The following is a 23,735-nucleotide window of genomic DNA, read 5'->3' as shown; positions in this document are numbered from 1 at the left end:
TCACAGATCTCTACTTGAAATCAGAGATACCAGTTTAACTCTTTGGCTTGAGATTTTTTATTCCAAGGCATCAGATGAAATGAGCTCAACAGTCTGCCAATTCTAAAGTTCTATTGTCACCTTCTGTGTTATCACTCGGTGGTCTGTGGATCTTAAAGAAATTGATCGCTTCAGTCTTCTCCAAATGTTTCTCCTACAATCCCTAGTTGTAAAGTGAAACTTAGTGTAAGGAAAGAATGTAAACCCATAGTCACATTTGGATATCCTTTAAGTTGCAGCATTCCAGAAGTTTGGTGACAAGCAAATACCCCTATATTAAAAATGATGAAGCGTCAGTGTATTACTTTAAGTTGATTAGCTTGGAAATATTCCATAAGAGATTATTATAAATATTCTTTAGAAAAACTCAAATAGAGAGGTGCTGTCAATAAGGAGCCATCTTGGCTTCAATATAAATAAGTAATGTGAATAGGATTCACTTCCTTATTATACAGACATTAATTGCAAAATGGCCTTTACTTATTTTTAAAGAACTTTTGAAAACTATAAATCACATGTCACATAGTTTTCCCTTTAAAGAATACAATGCAGTGGTTCTTAGTATATTCACAGAGCTGTTCAGATTGACCCTTACTGAATATTTTTGCTTATTCAAGAGAATATAACCCAGTAGTGTTCTTCAATATTTGCTGAATCTCCACTTAATGAATACAAGGATATAGCGGAAGAGAGCAGATAATTCTAGCTAAACCCAGATGAAATAATTGTAAAAACCAGAATAATTAAGTATTCAGATAAAGATTCCAGAAGGATATGAGTAAATGATTAAAAAAATACATTTATTTCTAATACTAGCTCTAACATTAACACATAGAAAAACAATGTAAGCCTTGTTAATATCAAGTAAGTTGCCAATTATGACATTGTCCCTTATATAACTTGAATAAATTTATGTGTGACTTAAATTCATAGGCACATCTTGGCATCTTCAGAGCAAGATGAATTCACACTCTGGAGTTTATATTTTATTTATTTAAAAAATAGATTATCACTTGAGAAAAGACAGCATCATAACATCTAGTGACAAAGTGTGAAATTTTTCCTATAGGCCTTAGTGACTTAGCAACTCGTAAAACCAAAGAAAGGAAAGTTTAATTATTATTTTACGTTCTCTCACAGTGACTCTAAATTGTAAGTAGAGCAAAAACATTTTGACTGGCAACCTTCTTTATTGTAAAATTTGATGTCATAACACATTTGGTAAAGCAGCTAAATTATTTCTTATGTATATGCTTGGCTGAGGCAGTTACTGCAAAGTAAAAGACAAAAGGTCATGAAGCATTTATTTTCTATACTGTTTCACGTGTGCCTCCAATAAGCATTGGCTTGGAGCACTTATCAACATGTCACTGATTAGTCATTCTTTACCTTCTTGCCCAGGCCTTGGCAAACTACTTGGATACCCTAGTCAGTGAGGTCCCTGGGGCTTTGGCCTGGAAATATGTATTTTGAGTAATTAAACTTTCAGCTCTCTGCCCTGGTTCAGTAGTTTTCTTTATCACAAACACATCTTTTGTAACTTAGCTCAAAAGACATTCATGACTTTTGATGTCATCCATAAAAGCATTTTAAGGAATTAATTTAAAAATCAGCTTAATATGTGACAAGTATTAGTTATATTTTTATTGTAACATCATTACTGAGATTTGAAGTCACCTGCACTACCTTTAAACAAAACCTATTCTTATGATTACAATATATTTACCTGACATTATGCAAAATTGCATTATGTTTTGCACTTGGGAACGCCATTTTCTATACGAAGTTGTTGAGGCTTATAAAAGGTCACAAGGAACTGATTAATAGCATCAAGACTAGAACCCAGGTAGTGCTGGCATCTGTATAAAGGAACCACACTTCTAATGGAGAACTTAATTTCAGAGAATATCAGCCATATCTAACTATTGCTATTAATTTAAATTGTTTTGAGTGTGCATTTAATTAGAAAATTTGTATTGGTTTGTTATTTGTAGAAGAATTATACATCTATAAAGGTTTTACCAAGTTTATATTTTTATATTTTAAAGTAGTGTTTCAAACAAATAAATTAAATTGGCACTTGGCGATGCAAGATTTTATTTTTCTTTTAGAAAAGGTCTTTACATTATTTAAATCAAATCGTTTTCACTGAAATAATTAGGGCTAAGATGGGCCTCTGTTGATGCTGTTTGAAAAAGCCATCCACTGAAACTTAGGGGATAGTTATCTTCATGTACAGTTTCCGACTCAGGTTAGAGCATTGCTCCTCCCTATATTTATGCTTTGCTTGCTTTATGATCAATATTATTTCTGAAACTAGACCCCAAAGAAGCTATTTTTGGTTTTGCTAAGATTTGCTTAAATGTAACCTTTTAGAAAATCGTAAGTGCGTTACTTTTTGACGCTTAACTTAGTTATTCTGCTGTTACAGTTGTTCAAAAGACTCATGTACATTTTAATAGACAAGTTATTAATGCGATCAAACCTTTATGTTTTGGAGTTTCATAGGTAAAATCTAGAGGTCTGTTCCTAAAATTAAAAGCTGCTCCGATAAAGATTAAACAGATTCAAAAATCTTGGCAAACCCTCACAAACCAAAGCAAAATTAGAATATTTTGGTTGATTTTTAATATTATGTTAGCAAATAAAAAATAAGTTAGATGTTATAAAAATATTCTTAAATGTGGTGGAAACTTAGTTCAGTTATCACACAAACTGTCTCTTCAATATACACTTGAGTGTAAATTAAATGTTGTTATTTACTTTAATAACAGTTTGCTCAAGCAGGAAACCTAAAAAACTATTGCAGGTATGCCCAGGGTTGTGTTGCTTATTAACACCTGCAAAATAAGGCATAATTACCTTTGTGTTTAGACATTGACAATTTAAAAACTTCGATAAACATAAGCATAGTTATTGCCAGATAAAAAATTATGTGAATCCTGCTCCAGATTAACAAATGTGTTATTGGTTCCATGTAATGTACCAAGTTAGACATATAGACTAATGAGTTTAGGAATTGTTAAGTCTTTTAAAATCTAAACCATTTGTAGAAAAATGTCATGGTAAAAGCCCAATATGAAGAATAGCTTTAAGAATTCATTAAAATGTAAGGTATATGAAAGCAGAGAACGTGGTTGGTTTTGTTGATTCCTATATACCTGTCTCTTATAATAGACACATAAAAACTCCTATATAAATATTTATTGGACAATTTAATGAAATGTAATTATGGAGGCATAGTTAATTTTCAGGTAACTATACATGACATGTCAACCATTGTTTACATGAAAATGAGATGTAATTTCATATGATTTGCTGAGCTAAGTATGGTCAAGAAGCCTGTGTTTTTATCACAGATAATCATAAAATTAATTTGAAAATTATAGAAAATCTCAAATCATATCCCAAAATGGACAATTATTACTTGTACTGTATTTTCTCTTATTAAGATAATACTTGTGGTATGATAGAATTTTGTCTCTAGGAATTTTATATACATCTTTTAATCTTTGGTTTTACAAAATTATTTTTTCATGTGACTAAAATATTTGTTGTAATTTCCACTCATCAGTGTGAGTACAATTTCTCAAATAGATGTAAACATAACTTCTAAATTTAACAACAGTCAAAATAATATGTAATAAAGCTGATGAATTGTATGCTCAATATTCGTCTTTGTAACAGAATATTTTATCAATTGTTACTACAAAAATTTTAAATGTAGGAAGTTCACTAAACTGAGAATATTATATTCCCAAAGGGAAATTCCATTGGCTATCGAGTAACTGGGAACTCTGTTCTTTATTGTAAAACATTTACGAAAATTACTTGATTTGCAAATTCATTGGTTGCCTTGGAGAGTTCATTCTATACAAAAACGATGCATCACGTGAACAAGAAATGTATGCACACAGTGCTCAGCAGAAAACTCTTGATTAAATGAAGTACAGTAAATGGTTATTAGTCCATTTCAATTTCCTTGAGTTTGCAGTTGCTTGAAAGCATAAAGCTTATCGTGTCTGTTTCGACAAAGAATGCACTTAAAATGAGAACAAATTTAATTTATTAATATAATTAAAAAACATGTTAAAGCGAGTGAAAAAATTAACATGCTGAACAAATGTTTAGAAAGTGAAAGTGATATAGAGCCTTAAAAAAGACATTGGGCTGGGCGCGGTGGCTCACGCCTGTAATTCCAGCACTTTGGGAGGCCGAGGTGGGTAGATCACGAGGTCGAGAGATCAAGACCATCCTGGTCAACATGGTGAAACCCCGTCTCTACTAAAAATACTAAAAATTAGCTGGGCATGGTGGTGCATGCCTGTAATCCCAGCTACTCAGGAGGCTGAGGCAGGAGAATTGCCTGAACCCAAGAGGTGGAGGTTGCGGTGAGCCGAGATCGCGCCATTGCACTCCAGCCTGGTTAACAAGAGTGAAACTCCGTCCGTCTTAAAAAAAAAAAAAAAAGAAAAATACATTGAAATTTAACCTTTCTCTTCAGCAAATTTTGAACTTATTTCATACCTTTTATATTCTTAAAAAAAAATACATTTCTAGCTTATGTGCCCATGAGTTTATGGAGTTCACTCTTAGGGAATTTAGGTGGATACAGATAGTTACCTACTAAAAAGATATAAATTGAAAGAGCTAAACTTTGGCTGTTGTGAACATGGTTACTTCAATCAAGCAGCAATATTAACCGACAAAGGTTAATATTGTCACATTTGTCACAATAAAAAGGCCATGTTGAGGTTCTTACAGAAAATGCATTAAAAAATAGAGACCTACATAATGTAACGTACAGGTGTTTTGGCAGTTTAAGGGAAATGTATTATAAAAATTTGCATAATACTTATATAATGCATAAAATATTAAAACTGTCAATAAAAACATGTTGAAAATGCTTAATCACTCTTTAGTATTAGTTAAAAAGTTAACAAAGACTATTAAAATTGTAAATTATCCTCATTAAAAACTATTATCTGATTTACTGAAAAAATAATCACAGGTTTTGCATATCTAAAAACAACCACTAGAGGAAAGCAATAGATTTCCTGTAACATTTATTAATGTAAACAGACTGTGAGAATTCTATTAATCTAAACAGGACAACTGTAATGTTTCTGTTGTCTTCTTTATTAATTTTGACAAATTTGAAGTGCTTGCAATTCTGCACTAACAGGTCTTCATAAATACCCAACACTGACACATTTTAATTTTTGTGTATTTACCGGATATTTTTAAAAATCCAGTCATTTATTATATTTCAGGGCAAAAAACCATAATTGGTAGTAAAAGATTAATGAAAGATTTGCTTTTTTAATAAACATGACTTTATATTTATATTTATATTTATTTAGATATCATGAATTCGTATTAGTACTAACTTATAACTACCTTTTACAGAAACATTCCAATTTCAATAAAACTAATGCTAGTAGTCAAATAGTTTCTCTAAGCTGAAATAAAATAAAATAACGGGAATAAATTTGCAAGTGATGGACTATGGATTCTTAGTACTAATTGCAGTCATATTAGGCCATCAGTAACATGATATTAAGAGAAAACCAATAAATTTACCCAATTAGTCTCTTGGTATGTGAGTAGAAGAGACAAAAAAGAAAAAAAAAACTAATAATACAGTTGTCACATATTATTGACCATTTTCTGCCCTTTTATGCTTTTGTAAGCTCATAGGCTGTGGCTATATTGCTATGATCAGTTTGGGTGGCTACTTGAATTTTTGATCTTAAATACAGGTATACTTCTGAAACATTTCAGATTTAGTTCCAGACAACTGCAATAAGGTGAATATCACAGTAAAGCAAATCATACAGTCTTTTCTTGGTTTTTCATTGCATATAAAATTTATGTTTATGCTATACTGTAGTCTGTTAAGTGCATAATAACATTACATTTTTTAAAAAACAATGTGTATACCTTAATTTAAAAATACTTTATTACTAATAAATGCTAATGGTTACCTGAGTCTTCAGCAAGTTGTAATCTTCTGGCCGGTGGAGAGTCCTACCTCAATGTTGATGACTGCTGACTGATCAGGGTGGTGATGGCTGAAGGCTGTGGTGCTGTGGCAGTTTTGTAAAATAAGACAACAATGAAGTTTGCTGCTTTGATAGAGTCTGACTGTCATGAAAGATTTCTCTGTAACATTCTATGCTGTTTGATAACATTTTACACATAGTAGAATGTCATTCAAAACTCAATGAGTTTTGAGTCAATCCTCTCAAAAACTGCCACTCTTTTATCAGATAGTTTGATGTAATCTAAATGTTTTGTTGTATTCATGGTATTCACAGCATCTTCACCAGGAATAGGTTCCATCTCAAGAAACTACTTTCTTTGCTAATCTGTAAGAAGCAAATCCTCATCCGTTCTAGTTTTATCTTGTGATTGTGGAAATTCAGCCACATCTTCTGGCTTTACTTCAAATTCTAGTTTTCTTCCTATCTCTACCACATCTGTGGTTACTTTCAGCAATGAAGTTTTGAATCCCTCAAAGTCTTCCATCAAGGTTGGAAACAACTTCTTCCAAACTCCTATTGATGTTAATATTTTTACCTTCTCCTACAAATCACAGATGTTTTTAATGGCATACAGAATGGTGAATTCTTTCCAAGTTTTCAATTGCCGAGATCAATCAGAGAAATCACTATGGCAGCTGTAGCCTTACAAGAAGTATTTCTTCAATCATAAGACTTGAAAGATTAGATTACTTTCTAATCCATTGGCTTCAGAATGGATGCTGTGTTACCAGGCATGAAAATATTAATCTCTTTGTACATATTTTTAGAGCTCTTGGATGACCAGGTAGATTGTCAATGAACAGTAATATTATGAAAAGAATGTTTTTTACTGAAGTATTTGTCAACAGTGGGCTTGAGACATTCAGTAAATCATGCTGTAAATGTGCTGTCATCCACGCTTTATCGTCCCATTGGTAGAGAGCAGGTAGAGTAGATACAGCATACTTCTGAGGGGCTTCAGGATTTTCAGAATGCTAAAGGATCACTGGCTTCAGCTTAATGTCACCAACTGCACAAGCTATCCGGAAGATCTAGCAAAGATAGTTGATAAAGTTGTCTTCATTAAAAAAAAACCAAACAAACTGATTTTCAGTGTAGACCAACAGCCAAGTTTATTGAAGCCAACTTTATCAATTATCTTTGCTAGATCTTCCGGATAACTTGTTGTAGCTTGTACATCAGCATTTGCTGCTTCACTTTGTGATTTTATGTTACAGAGATGCCTTCTTTCCTTAAACTTTATGAACCTGCTAGCTTTTAACTTTACTTCTGTAGCTTCCTCAACTCTCTCAGCCTTCAAAGAATTGCAGAGTTAGTGTCTTGCTCTGTATTAGGCTCTGGTTTAAGGGAAAGTTGTGGTTAATTTGATCTTCTAACCCGTAAGACTTTCTTCATATCAGCAATAAGGCTGTTTTGTTTTCCTATCATTTGTGTGTTCTCTAGAGTAGCATTTTAAATTTCCTTCAGTATCTTTTCCTTTGCTTTTGCAACTTGGCTAAATATTTGGCACAAGAGATCTAGCTTTTGATTTACCTTTGCTTTCGATGTGCCTACCTCACGAAGCTTATTTATAGCTTTTTATTTAAAGTAAGAGATGTGTGGCTGTTCCTATCACATGAATCCTTAGAGACCATTGAAGGATTATTTCACTATTGTGCTTCAGGCCTTGTTGTTCTCAGGAATACCGAGGCCCTAGAAGAGGTGAGAGATGGAAGAATGGCTGGCCAGTGGAGCACTCAGAACACATACAGTATTTAACCATCAAGTTCACCGTGTTACATGGGTGCAGCCTATAATGCCCCCAAGAAAATAGTAACCTCAGTGATAACTGATTACAGATCACCTTATAATGAAAAAGTTTGATATACTGTAAGAATTACCAAAATGTAACACAGAGACACAAAGGGAGCACATGCTACTTGTAAAACGATGCTGATAGAACCTTGCTCAATGCAGGGATGTTGCAAACCTTTAATTTGTAACAATATGCAAATATCTGTGAAGCACAGTAAAGGCACATGCAATAAAACATGGTTTTCCAGTAGTGATGGTAAACCATATCATGAAATTCTAGACTCTGAGATTTAGAAGGGACTGAAAGCTCAATCAGTTCAACTTCTCATTTCCAATCTTAAGAGGTACCTCTTTAAATTAAAAAAAAAAATCATTTTATGGTCTTTAAAACAAATTCATGAAAATCCTTTTTATTACAAAATGTGATAAAATTACCAGAATGAAAAAGTCACTGCCCTATCAGACTGACATATTTCATTGCACACAAGGGGGGATATTATAAACTGTACTAATATAACTTCATTCCTTTTTACTGCTGAGTACGATTCTGTTGTGTGAATATACCACATTTTGTGTATTCATGCATCAGCTGATGGACATTTGGGTTGTTTTCACATTTTGAAAATTATAAATAATGCTACTTTGAACATTTGTGTACAAGTTTTGTACAAACATATTTCATTTCTCTATGGTAGAATTCCTATGACTGGAATTGGAAGTCATGTGATAGCTATATTTAACATATTGAGGAACTGCCAAAGTATTCTCCAAAGTGGCTGCACCATCTTATATTCCCACAAACATGAGTGTGTCAATTTTTTAAATATACTCACCAACTCTTGTTATTATGCCATTTTTAATATAGCCATTTTTATGAGTGTTATATTTTTAATTTTTATATACCAATTGACTACTGATTTTCACATCTTTTCATGTGTTTTGTAACTATTCTCATATTTTCTTTGGAGAAATGTCTATGCAAATTATTTGTCCATTTTAATTTGGGTTATTTATTTGTTATTATTGAATTGTATGAGTTCTTTATGTATTTTGGATATACATCCCTTTCAGATATATGATTTGCACATATTTTCTCCCATTCTTTGAGGTTTTTTATTTTCATTTAATAATGTCCTTCAAAGCACAAAAGGTTTAAATTGTTATGAAGTCTAAATTACTAGTCTTATCACTTGTGCTTTTCCTTTCGACTCTCCATAACTTTTTAATTACAGCAACATGTATTGTAGTTTTGGTTTATGTGACTTGCTTTTACTAGACAGTAAATGTGAACACCTGGACATTTTGTATCCTAAGCAACAACAAAGGACCTGAGCTACAGTAAGATATCAATTAATGTTTGTTGAATTGATTAATGGATTTTTTGATACTCTTTTTCTATAAGTAAATTTAACACTAGTCAGTAACAAAATAAGATTTACTAAGGAATGACAGTTTGTGATTTTTGAATAATTAATTTTAGAAATGTCTTTTTTCTTTTTTCTGTTTTTTTGTTTTGTTTTGTTTTGTTTTTTGAGACGGAGATTTGCCCTTGTTGCTCAGGCTGGAGTAAAATGGCAGGATCTCAGCTCACTGCAACCTCTGCTTCCTGGGTTCAAGCGATTCTCCTGCCTCAGCCTTCTGAGTAGTTGGAATTATTGCTGCCCACCACCATACCTGGCTAATATTTTGTATTTTTAGTAGAGATGGGGTTCCAACATGTTGGCCAGGCTGGTCTCAAAATGCTGACCTCAGGTGATCTACCTGCCTCAGCCTCCCAAAGTGCTGGGACTACAGGCATGAGCCACCGGCCTCCCAATTATATATATATATATATATATGTATAATTGATGGCCTTTTCCATTACTCTGGAGTCTAACTTCAAATCTTTCGTAAGTGTACCTAGGTTTTATCTGATTTTGCACATTATTTTCTTCCAGCATTTCCATAATAATTCAGACTTCTTAAAAGTTAATTTTGTTTTTTTTTGAGATGGCGTCTCACTCTGTTGCCCAAGCTGGAGTGAAGTGGTACAATCTCAGCTTACCACAACCTCCGTCTCCTGGGTTCAAGCGATTCTTCTGCCTCAGCCTCCCAAGCAGCTGGGACTACAGGCACCTGCCACCACACTGGGCTACCTTTTTGTATTTTTAGTAGAGACAAGGTTTCACTGTGTTAGCCAGGATGGTCTTGATCTCCTGACCTCATGATCCTCCCACCTCGGCCTTCCAAAGTGCTGGGATTACAGACATGAGCAACTGCACCTGGCCTTTAAAAGTTAATTTTTAAAAAATGTATTCAGCTTTTCATCCAGTTTTTTGTTATACTCTTATTCCACTAAAAAATGTTGGTATTTTGGTTTTGACAAAAATAGAAAGCAAATAGCCTTTTATGCTGAAACATCTTATGAAAGAAAATTTATTTTATTTCTTTATTTTTCATATTAATTTTTTTTCCTCCTGTTCATTAGTTTTAATGCTGATGATTATCAGGGTATAATTCTTAGGATTTTCGTTACTCAATGTTACTGTAATAATTGGTGGTTCACCCATTTTTTCATTTGTGTGTGTGTAATGATAAAATGTACTAGTGCAATAAACAAAATGATTTTTACATCATTGAATAAACATACATTAAATGCCTTCTGTATGCCAGGCATTATATTAGAAACTGATCTAAATCTTTCACTGTTTGAATCTTAGAAAAGACGGATGCTTTCTGAGATGTCGTTGTTGTTGCTGTCGAGATGGAGTCTCACTCCATCACCCAGGCCGCAGTGCATTGACGCCATGTCAACTCGCTGCAACCTCCGCCTCCCAGGTTCAAGTGATTTTCTTGCCTCAGCCTCTTGAGTAGCTCAAATTTCAGGTGCACGCCCAGCTAATTTTTATTTTTGTAGAAGAGACGAGGTTTCATTATATTGGTCAGACTGGTCATGAAATCCTGACCTCAAGTGATCCACCTGCCTCTGCCTCCCAAAGTGTGGGGATTATAGGTTTGAGCCACCACACCCGGCCCTGAGTTTATAAAAATAGGATTTCTAAATAGAATTAAAGAATAATGCACTTCCAAAAAATTTATTTTGATAAGTTGAATTTTTTAGAACACATATTTTACATTTTATATCATGTAAAAATTTTATTCATTTCTGTTTATTGATGAGCTGAATCTGTTTCATAGAAATTAAAGTTGTTATTGTTTTGAAGGGAAAACAGAACACATACTCTAAAATGAGACTAACTTTAAAGTTCATTAGCTGTCTAAAAGATACAAGGACATATAAATATTACAGACCAGCAGTTCCCAAACTTTTGACACCAGGGACCAGTTTCGTGAAACACAAATTTTCCACAGACTGGGTGGAAGGGTGGTTTTGGAATGAAAGTGTTTCACCTCAAGTCATCAGGAATTAGAGTCTCCTAAAGAGCGTGCAACCTAGATCCCTTGCATGCACAGTTCACAATAGGGTCCATGCTTCTTTGGGAATCTGATGCCACAGCTGATCTGACAGGAGGCAGAGCTTGGGCAGTAATGCTCACTTGGCCCCCAACGCACCTCCTGCTATGGGCCTGGTTCCTAACAGGCCACATACCAGTACCAGTCTGTGCCCGGGAATTGGAGACCCCTGTTATAGACTAACAGCCAATTGAAACAGAATAACATGGCTATGAGTCAAAAGTTTGTCTTTTGTTTCAAATAATAGAAATGTCTGCAAAGGTGAAGACTACTATGCAAAGGTGAAATGAGGAAGAGGGATTATTTTGACATTGCAGTCATTCCATAAAATAACTATAGCCAAGTCTCGTGTGGGTTCTAGAAAACCACTAAAGATGGAGTCTGTGTTGTCATGGAAGCTGCATTGTTTCTTGTTGTACTTGTGCCATTGTGGAGTTCTTGTAGTGTTCTCTGTGTTTTTGTTTTGTTTTTGTTTGTTTTAAATTTTCTCTTATTAAAAAAAAATACAATCTGATTAATTCACCCCAATCATTCCTCTTGGATCATGTATTACCACCACGCCTCTACTTTAGATTGTTGGAGGTGGAGGAAGATCTTGATATGTCTTATTTTGAGTTGCTCTTTCTGACAGACAGCAGTATGGCATAGTAAGTGAAAATGGGTAGGAAAAGGTATTAATAGTTTCAGAGAAATAAAAGTTACCTCTCAGAACAAGGCATACCACAGATCAGTATATGTTAGCTTTTTACTCTTCTTTGTGCCTCCGATGTTACACCAGTAATTAATTATTTAGAACATGAAAACAAAGTAAAATAACCAGTTAAAGAATTCATTGTTTTGGCTTTTGTATCTGTTAGTTATTGCCAGAATAATGTTGCATGCTAAGGAGCCACAAAAGTCTCAAAGGCCTACAAAAGTACACGTTTATTCTCACATATTGCTGGATAACTGCAATTGGGCTTCTCTGGGCTAGACTCAACTAGGAAGCTTGGCTTCAGTCTAAAAATCTTTCAGCTGAGATTTCTCTACTCAGTATCTGTTGCCCTTCTGATAGTAGTGGGCTAGCAGAAACATATTGTTCTAGTGACCAGGCAGAAGTAAAGAAGAATAAGCATATTTTAAACCCCTACTTGTGCCATTTTTGTAAATAGCCTATTGTTCAATCCGAATATTATGAAAGAGCCCCAAAAAAGCAAGGAGAGAAATCCCACCTTTAGTGGGAGGGACTGCAAAGTTGTTTATGGGGACGGGTATTGGGGCCAATAATTCAGTCTACACAGCTTGTACCTTTAATAGAAATCAAACCACTTCTTTATTTTGCAGTAGTCTTAATAGAAGTCTTCCTTATTTCATAACATCCAGTGTACATTAGGCAAAAAAAGAGAAGAAAATATTTAGTGGCATTTTTTGTTTGTTTTATACTAAAATTTCCCTTTGATATGTGTCTTCCGCATTCAGATTAACTTCTACTGAAAAATATACTACAGGATGCTTTTGCAGGGTGTTTGTTTTGAAGAATAGTATAAAAATTTCCATAAGTTTCATATGCAACCACGCATATTTTAACTTGATCTTTTATTCTGCATTTACTTTTGAACGTACTTAAGAATTTGTTAAAATGCAGAAATTATGCAGTATTGATTTCAGGAAAAATTGAAGTGGTTACACATGGTTGCCTTTGCCTTAAAAGAAATCCTTATTTGGTTCTAATTTGAACAATATTGAAAGCACAACAAAACTAGCTTTTTATTATGTCACCACACATTTAGTGAGTTATGGAAAGTATTTTGTTTTAAGAATGGAGTTAACTATGTCTTATCCACATTTCTAGCCATTCTTGTCACTTCTGGCTAATTTCCAAGCCCGCCTGTTACTCATACATATTTCTTCCTAGTAAGAAATGCATCAAAATCCCAGGAACATATGCTGCTGACTGTTAGAAGAGTTTTAGCGGTGAGAGTTTAATGTAATTGCTTTTGCTTGAGAAATATAATTGATCACAGTTATATCCATGTAGCTTATATGAGAAGTACATTCAGTTTTAAAAGTCATTATTATCAATTTTACTTTGCTTAAAAAATGAAACTAAAAAGAATCTAAAACGTGTATGCTTTCTTCATTCCTAAGTATTCCAGAATACTTAGAGGTTTTTTGTGTGAAGTAAATTCTCAGATATATAAATACATATAATATCATTTAAATTTAAGGTATAAACTTTTAAATGACAAAATGCTAATGGCCTAAAATTTCAAAAACAGAAGTATTTCAATTCCCACACTGTATGTTACTTCATCAGATATTACCATTATATCATGTTTCTTGTACTAAAGTGTTTCCTGTGAAACAGTAATAAAATGGTCTTTATTATACATAATATTTAAATACTCATTATCTGGTAAAATACAAGGCTTATTCATTTTTATCTTTTAGTTGTAAAGGGAAAAAGACGCACCTAAATGCATACACTTACTTTGTGATAATTTCTGAAACTTAAATAGAATTTCAGCTAGCAACAGACTGTGTCTTCTAGAAGTTATGGTTCATTCATACAGATGGTCGTGGTCTTATCAGTTTCTCCTTATATTTCCCATATAGCTTCGGCCAGTCCTTCACAGAATGAGATGGTAGGTCTTTCTTCCAAAATTTGATTTCTCCCATTTTTTAAAAGATTTTAGTTTCAAACTTTCAGTAATGCCATCAAGATGAGACAGCAAACTATTATCAGAGTTACCACAGACTGTTTTGAACTAGGTTGATTATACATCATAAACAAATAAATGCCTAATAGCATCGTTCATAGAGTAAGATCAGGCCTTGCATACCTACGTAGTCCAAACATTACATTCCTGACATTTAGGACATTTAAATGCAAACTGTTCTTTGTTAGGGCGTTCTCATAACTGAAATATGAGTCACTTGCAAACCATAATAGATTTTGGCTCTGCTACATGATGAAGTGTTCTGGATGTCGTGAAACATTTCACCCAGACTTATGGCAGTAGAATTCCCAGTGGTCTCCCCAAATAGGGAAAAAAATGAAGAACAAACTTAAAGGAAATATGCAGACTCTGGCACCATCCTTTTGTGGCAATACAGCTCTTTATTGTCGTTAAGAAATGGAAGTACTTAGAGCCTAAACCCATAAACTATAGTACAAGTAGGTGGTGAATTTTTTTTTTTTCTAATGACTAAATTTAACTCTATACGTGATTCTCACGTTTAAGGTCAGGTCATAGAGTTTTCCTTTGCACACGTCACCCCGAAGCAGTCATACTGAGCTGTCCCCCAGCACTGAGCCTCTCACTACATGTGGGCAAACTCATATTCCACACTCTATACTCATCTCAGACAGGAAAGGTGGAGTTTTCCTTTTCAGGGTCAAAGGAAGCGATAGCTCAAGCATAATAGTTGTACTGATCCTGGTGTGGGTTTCAATTTGGTTAATTTGCTTTCAACTTCAGCTCCTCACTTGAGACTCCATACAGAAAAGTAAATGGTAGGCTTCCAGAATCTTGTTTCACTCTGGTGAATAAAAATTGTTTTGAGTGTAAGATTAGACTTTTTCCTCACTTAATTTCGGTAGTACCTACACAACATAAACTAAGGCATCATTTAGCAAAATGTTATTGTGATGACAACATAATGACCTATTAAGGGCAAGGCACATTTTAATGAGCTGTTATTATTCCAGGTTTAGGCATGGCATGCTTTTCATGGTGTTTAGTGTAGCAGCTTTTAAAGTAGTAACAGGCATCGTGTAGGACCTTTTATTTTACTTTCCTTTTATTCCAACCTCAAAGTTGGAGATATTCGGAACAAAACATATAAATGATATTTTTTCTGAAGCTTTTAAAATTTTAAGTCATTATTCACTTTTCAAAAGAAGACATTTATGTGCCCAAGAAACATAAAAAAAAGCTCAACATCACTGATCATCAAAGAAATGCAAATCAAAATCACAATGAGATACCATCTCATGCCAGTCAGAATGGCAATTATTAAAAAGTCAGGAAACAATAGGTGCTGGTGAGGCTGTGGAGAAACAGGAACGTTTTTACACTGTTGGAGGGAATGTAAATTAGTTCAACAATTGTAGAAAACAGTATGGCAATTTCTCAAGGACCTAGAACCAGAAGTACCATTTGACCCAGCAATCCCATTACTGAGTATATACCCAAAAGAATATAAATCATTCTACTATAAAGAGACACACACTTGTATGTTTATTGCAGCACTATTTACAATAGCAAAGAAACGGATCCAACCCAAATGCCCATTAATGATAGACTGAATAAAGAAAATGTGGTACATATACACCATAGAATACTATCCAGCCATAAAAAGGAATGAGACCATGTCTTTTTCAGGGACATGGATGAAGTCGGAAGCCGTCATCCACAGCAAACTAACACAGGGACAGAAAACCACAAACTGCATACTCTCACTCTTAAGTGGGAGTTGAAAAATGAGAACACAAGGACGCAGAGAGGGGAACAACACACACCAAAGCTTGTTGTGGGGTGGGAGGTAAGGGAAGGGAACTTAGAGATTAGGTCAGTCAGTGCAGCAAACCACCATGGCACATGTTTACATATGTGGCAAATCTGTACGTTCTGTACATGTGCTTTGATTTTTTTTTTAGAAGAAATTTTTTAAAAAGAAAATAAAGTAGTAAGTCATTATTATGAGTAGTCATCAGAGTATCTACTTTATTATTACTACATTTGCTGAATATGGGACTCTAACAAAAATGTAAAAGTAACCTGGATTTGCTTAAAAACAGAAATATCTCTAGAGGAGAAGTTACATGCTGAACATGGATAAGTTGTCAGAATGAGCAGAACACATTATTGCTCTTGGAATCTCAGAATGTAGAAGTCTCTAATTTAAGTAATGTGAATGATCTTCAGTATCCTGAAGCAATTTGCAATGACCTATTTCTGTAATATATAGACTTATATAAATCAGAGCTACAGAATACTATTACTGAAATAAGTATTTTTGACAAAACTGTTAATTGCTTTCATTTAAAAGCAAGCTTGATGGCATTATCTTAATATAGAGATAACAGTTGGGAAGTCTAAACATTATTTTTAGTGCAAAGCTTGTCATAATTTATGTGGTTTAAGTGTTAATATTACATGAGAAAATTAATTTTAGAGTGTCAGTTTCACAAAAAACAAAAAGTCAATACTGTAAATAATTATTTTTGACACTAAGCAAAACAAAAAATTAAGCAATACTTGCCGTGATGCATCTTTTCTTACTATATTATAGTTTGTGTGATTTCTGTCTATCCTGCCAACCATTTAGACATAAGCCATTCTGAAAATGACTATGTGTTGCATCTTTTAAGAAAAAGAAACAGCGTTTTGTATACATTTTAATAGCAATCACTTTCACTGATATTTACAGAGAATTTAATTACAGTTTCTTTATTTGTAGTACATACCTATCGTCTTCCTGATGAATGTCTAGTAGTTTTCCAGTGTCATTGACAAGACAAACCCTTACAGATTGTTTTATCTTAATATAAATATAAAAGTACCTCAAAATAGGCAAAATATAAAAGTACCTAAAAATAGGATAAACGATGTTTTTCAAAGTAGTCCATCAAATATTATTTTCCTCAGAAATTATTTTCTTGTGTTGACATCAAATGCATATTTTGTATGAGAGATCATTCTCTTTGTGCAAATATCAGAGACATTGTGTCTTAGGCGCATCATTCAGCTTGCTCCACAGCCCTGGTTCTCTCTACAACGCTGGAAAAACCAATGCCCTGGAGCAGGAGGCTTAACATTGTTTTTCTTAGATAAATCACTTGACATTTCAGTGCCTTGGTTTCGATTCTCTGTAAAATAGTGGAAATGGACTTGATAAAATTTAAGATTTCTACAAAAAGTATTAATATTTTGACTGCAAATGAATGGATTTCTGAACTTTCAGTGTACTACAAATGCTATGGTCTCTCAAAAGAAAACAAAACATTATTTTTCTTCTTTATCTGAGGACCATTTTATGTAGATTGCAGGAAGGTTGTGAATTAAAATATGTCTTAGATTTTTTTCATCCCATTCATTAAGAACCGTTTTATTTAAGTCGCAGAGAGGGTATGCCTTTAAGAATACGTTTATAACTGTGGTTGAGGTGGTAACCACCATGCAATTATCAGTTTATTAACTGGGGAGTGAGCTCATAATGGACTTTGCTATTTTAGTCATTTCCTTTAACTTGAATATAATCTTCTACTTTCATAATATCAATTTAAATCTGTGAAATAGTTTTATAATTAGATATACAAATATATAATGGTTTGATATTAGCTATTGTTAAGTAATGATTACTCTTTAGTTATGTAGTTGTATGCTGAAACAATTAAAAAATTAATCCCCTATATATATCATTCTTGATGTAGTACAAAATAAAGTGATAGACTGCATATTACAGGAAAAAAAACTAAAAAAGCATATTATTTTATGCACTATTCCCACAGAAATATTTTTTCATTTTTAAATATCCATTTGACTCTTCAGCAAGCTGAATACCAGAGATTTTATTCTTTCAGCATAAAGTAATTTGGTAACGATATTTAAAGGCATTTTTTAATTTAACTTTTACCTTTAAAAAATTCCCAAAAGACGCACCATCTTTGAACGAATTAGTTATTAGCTCCTTTAATCTCAGTCATGTTTTTGTCTCTAAATAAAATATTTCATTTACTAGAGTTTCACTGCTCAGGGCTCAAGTGACTCAAGTCATTCTTGTAAAGGTACCTAAATGGTAATAAGGGTAGTGTCAGTGGATGATACCTATGGCTCAACTATTAGCTGCAGCCAGTATATTTATTGTAAGTCAAACACAGAGCCGCCAACTACATTTCTTCTAATTGTAGCAGGTGAAACCACACATTTCTAAAGGACCTAGTATCTAAGCACAAAGGTCAACATTTGGTAGGCATGCATAAAACATGAAAGTGCCTTGTCTTAACAGGGTCATGTGTCTTTCATCTTTAAAGGTTAGTTTGTACAAAATTTCAGAGTTGATACCTTAAAGTTGTTCTGAAAACTTCAGTTATAAAAGCTATTGCCAGATTTTGTTTTGTTTTTATTCAAAATGTAGCCACTCATGAAGAGAAACTTCTGAGTTTGAAATGTGATTGATGTTTTTGCAAAATGTATATTCAAGTGAAATTATTTTACCTCCAGTCTAAACAAGTGTAAAGATAAATGTAAAACACTTAGAGAGGCAAGGCTAACACTAAACGCTTAACTATGTAGTTGTAGTAGTATTTGATTTGTCTTTTAATTTTTACAACATATGCTTTTTTAGTTTAGAAATAATAGTGTAGACTATTTTCAGATCTTGGAATTTTAAAACAAACCACTAATAGCCATTGTCTACATTATTTAAAGTGATCTAAATTGTATAGAAATAAAAGCATATTAAAATTATAATATTGTAATTATTATTTCCAGATATCTTCTCTAAACTTCTAATGTTCAATTCCTGTGTTTTATATAACATTTTAAAATAAATCACACCAAACCTTAGTCAAAAGAAGGTATAGTAACGGTTGATGTCAGATCCAAGAGAATGAGCCAAGAACATACTAGGATTTAGAATCACTGGGAGGAATAGTAACAGCCAATGGCAAGAAGTAAGGCAATTTAAAGAATGTTCATAGTGTGGAAGACAAACTTCTGGAATCGAGATGTCAACTGTGTATTTTCCCAGGGATGATTCCTTTTGTTTTTAAATATTGCTATTAAAGTACATTAGCTTTTTTCTGCAAGGGATGGTAACATGCCTTACCTTCTTTTGTATATTTTGGTGACTAACATACTTCTTATGTGACAGATTCTAAAATATTGAATGAATAAATGTTAGATTTAGTGAACACATCACATGTAAATGGGTTCAGAATCTTGTAATTCTTAGTAGATAGAATAATGGCACTAAGAATCTGGAGAAGTGAAGAAATGGCAAGATAACACTTCTCTATGCTAATGAGTTCAGATCTTTTCTCTTAGATAATTAAAACACCAGGCTACTGAGAGAATTTTGCAAAGCAAGGCTGAAAGCTTTTCATTAATATTTGAGGAACTGTGGAGTGGAGAAGAAGGAATGGACAATTAAGGAAAAGTATCTAGATTTTCAAGAAATGGAATATGAAGCTAATCACTTCTTTCTTTCTTTCTTTCTTTCTTTTTTTTCTGAGACAGTCTTTGTTGCTGAGGCTGGAGTGCAGTGGTGCCATCTCGGCTCACCACAACCTGTGCTTCCTAGGTTCAAGTGATTCTCCTGTCTTAGCCTCCAGAGTAGCTGGGACTGCAGGTGCACACCACCATGTCTGGCTAATTTTTGTATTTTTAGTAGCGACAGGGTTTCTCCATGTTGGCAAAGCTGGTCTTGAACTCCTGACCTCAGGTGATCCACCTGTGTAGGCCTCCCAAAGTGCTGGGATTACATACTTGACCCACTGTGCCTGGTCGTTATTCACTTTTAGAATGCCAATGTGACACTAATTTTGAGAAAGAGAAAAGCCTGATTTATTAAATAAATGACCTATGGAATTCTTACTAAAAATATAAACGTTGCACATATTGGAATATAATGAAGATGAAATGGTCTAGATCTGTATGTAAAAATCGTTCAAAAAGGTGTAGTTTTGAACTCAATAGTATTTAACTGCATTTATTATCTCTATTAAAACAAAAAGAAACACTTTTCTGTATCTGAAATAATCAAAATCTCACAGAGCATACAGGATCAAAGACTTCTAGAGCTTTATGTAGTGATCACTTAGTCTAGTTTTTTAAAAAATTTTGACAGGGAGAGATTCGTTCGCTTACCCATGATCATATAGTTAGTTATTTCTTATGTAAGTGATTCAGATTCCAGATGTGAATGATGTGCACATTTATGAAAATATATTTGTATAGCTGTAGCATATATTTTAAAAATAGGATTCATTATGATTTTTGAACACACACACACACACAAGAGAGACAGGTGAGCATAGCAGTAAAGAAAATTTACTGACTGATGAGTGCTGTAACACTAGGTAGTTTCTTACCACTGGACATTCATTAACTCAGCTCTCAGATGGGAGATAATAGTTCTTACATCATAGGGCTCTACTGAGGGTTTTAGATGTATATATGTGTGTTGTAGGTGTGCATGTAGGTACACACACATATAACCTAAAACAGTGTCAGGTGTGTATATTAATTATTTTATTACAACTATTAAAATATAGAATTGGCTTGCTGAATTAATGGACTCACTAGTTAAAATGAGACATCTTTTAGGTATACCTAACTTGTTTCTAGTGTGTGACTGCGTTTCCTGATGTACCTTTGATGGTCACATTTGTCAATCTAGACCTTCCTTACACTCAATTTAATGTTCTTCCTTGCACATACACACTTACATGCACACATTTACATACACCCACACATACTAACTTAAACACACACACACACATTTCTTCACAAAGACAAGTACAAAACCACACATGCACACATATGCACACATGCATGCACACAGACACACCAAGTGCACACAAGTTTGGCTTGTTGCTTTCCCAATAAAGTCATAAAATTACAGATGAAAGACATTTACAATATTTTAAAAATCTATGAATCTAAAAGTTCAGAGTTTAATTATGAGGCATTCAGTTACCTTTTATTTTTCATTTTTTCTTGATTTTAAGGACTATGCATATATATATACAAAAAATTTACACATGTATAAAATGAAGATATTTAATAATTTCTCAAGAACATTATATATGTATATGTATATATGCATTTGTGTGTGTACGTGTATACTTCAAAGCTTTTCCCACATGAAAACTCAGTATACATTCAGTATGTGCCAGTCGAATCTGTGTGGGGTACTAGAATTCTGATTTTAAAATGCATTTTCACAAAGCCTCTCTCTGGCTCTAAGAAGACTCCAGAGCTGTCCTAACAGCTTGAAAACCAAGATCTTGACTTTTTATGGAATACTTCACTCTGTGCCAGAAACTGTGTTAAGTATTTTCTTTATGTCATCAAAGTTTAGTCTTCATAAAATACTCTAGGACACATACTACTATACTGATTTTAAAAGGAGGGACTGAGGCTAAGAGAAATTAAGTGCCTGAGATCATCCAGCTAATAAGTGTCAGACCAGAATTTGAACTCTGGTCTTTCTAATTCTAAAACCCATGATATTTACAACCCTGCAAGTTAATTGGAAATGCATCTTACAGGCTGCAATTGTAGTTATGGTGGGCATTTCCCTAAAAGAAATGGTATCAGGAATGGTTGTTGCTAGCCAAAATCATAAGTGGCAGATTTCTAACTGCTGATACTTGCTTATCTTCACCATTTTCTGGACTCATTTGAGCCGTTTGCTTTATGATTAAAACTCTCCTACTAAAAGGTGAAACTAGAAGTATAACAATTATTTAGTACATAGTTTTATAAATTGCTTTCTGTGGTTTCCTATTTCTATCAATTGCTCATTTATTTACAGTCCTACTTACTGCCTCTCCCCTTCCTACAGCTTCCATTCTTTCTGGGAAAGGAAAAATCAGAATTCTTTTGCTCTCCACACTTCCTTCAGATTCATCCTCATCACTCATCACTCTTGAATCTGATGGAGTTTTTACAGCATAACTATAAAAGATGAAATTTTTATCCTGTGAGAAACATGCCTTGGTTATATCCAAGCTTAATGGATGGGTGGGTTTTTCTCCATGATTTAATTTTGTGATCCAACTGGGAAGATTTCAGTTTTATTAACAGCTGTCTTTTCCCTTTTCTTAGCAGAACTTGAGCTAGTAGCACCTAACTCAAAACAGAAAATACAGTTTTTTAATAAAATTTTACACTTAACAAAAAATTTGTTTCTTCTAAACAATTTTTCTTAGGTGGGGAAACAAGCAAATAACTCTGGCTAGGATCTGTTAAACAAAGCTGTTAATATTTGCAACCTACACCCACATGACATCTGAAAGAAATGATCGCTTAGCTTTAGTCATAAATAGAGAGTGCTGATAGGAGTGGAAATAGAAAGAAAGAAAAGATGTATTTTTCTTCCACTAAAGGTTGAGGGTAGACTTTAAAAGAGGAAATTCTGAGTGATTCTTAAAACAACATGTGAACTTCTTTATTTCCCTCAGACATTAGTTGCCAATATGTAAACATTTCAGCAAGAAATTTTACACCACCTCCTCTGTGTGTCAGGCAGCATTTAATGGTTGAATGACAGACAGTGCTGAGCCTTGACAATTCCCCAGGGATGTGCGAATCTGAGAACTAAAATGACAGTTAACCAGTGGACCTTTTCTACTATAAACTCCACGGCCACTATTTAAGATCAGTTACTCATCAACAAAGCAGATGATTTTTACTTTGACTTTATGCTTTCCTACAAAGATTTCACAACTTTCTTTAGGGGTAGTTTCTGTTGTTTGGATGTTATATGCAAAGGTTCCGATTGACTTTGGCAGTCTTAATTGCATGGATTCCTGGTACTCATTTTAATCGGTTTCTTGTAGACACGTGGGAGTCATTCACATATTGTTTCATTTTTCTTTGTAGGTAGAAATAACACTTCAGGATATCAATGACAATCCACCAGTATTTCCAACCGACATGCTGGATCTCACTGTGGAGGAGAACATTGGAGATGGCTCAAAGATTATGCAGCTGACCGCCATGGATGCTGATGAGGTAGCTCGAGCATGTCTCTGAATTTGTAAAACTTAGTGCAGTGATTTATCACATTTCTAGGGTATGTTGACTATTTTTATTACCCAGTAATTAAGGGTAAGCATTGTATGCGCCTTTCCAAAGAACATTAATTCTTGAAATGTAACATGAAAATGTTAAAAAAGAGATTACTATTAAGAGAGAATTTTCCTTTGATCAGCAATCCACAACTCACTTGCTGCTTGCACTTTAGGTTTCTTAGCCAAGTTATTTTTTCTTTAATAATAAAAATATCTAAAGATAGATCTCCATTTTATATCTTTATGACTCCCCTTGGCTATCTTATAGCAGCTAAGGATTGATTTTTGTTTTATTTGTGTTGTTAAAAGCAAGTAATTTAAAATTACAGAATTTTAAGGTTACCTTACAATTTTTTATTTAATTTACATACATATCTGTATATATACATGCATGTTCAAAACAAAATATATCATTCGATAATATTCTTATATATTTTAAGGATATCATGTGGGCAAGCTAATGATTTTTCAATTCCTTTAATTAAAAAAATTGCATTTTTTTGTGGAGAATGTGAAATTTGGTGGCATACTTTAGATTACTACTTTCTATATTCATATATTCAGTTCAGCTATGCAATTATTATGCTTCAATGGCATGGAAACAAATAATTTGT

General features: G+C 33.5%; 1 protein-coding gene across 3 annotated transcripts in view; it reads left to right on the top strand.

The window, feature by feature from the left end:
- Positions 1-23,735, top strand: part of FAT4 (FAT atypical cadherin 4) — a 175,151-nt gene that overhangs the window by 58,938 nt on the left and 92,478 nt on the right. For all 3 annotated transcript variants that reach the window (XM_074396930.1, XM_010338361.2, XM_010338360.2), the window contains one exon: positions 22,931-23,062. In XM_074396930.1, the coding sequence (XP_074253031.1) occupies positions 22,931-23,062 (132 nt within the window). The remainder of the gene's footprint in view (positions 1-22,930; positions 23,063-23,735) is intronic.

The sequence above is a fragment of the Saimiri boliviensis genome, chromosome 3 (assembly GCF_048565385.1).
Source record: "Saimiri boliviensis isolate mSaiBol1 chromosome 3, mSaiBol1.pri, whole genome shotgun sequence".
Lineage (NCBI taxonomy): Eukaryota > Metazoa > Chordata > Mammalia > Primates > Cebidae > Saimiri > Saimiri boliviensis.
Note: the sequence above shows the minus strand (reverse complement) of the source record. Positions and strands in the feature narration are given on the sequence as shown.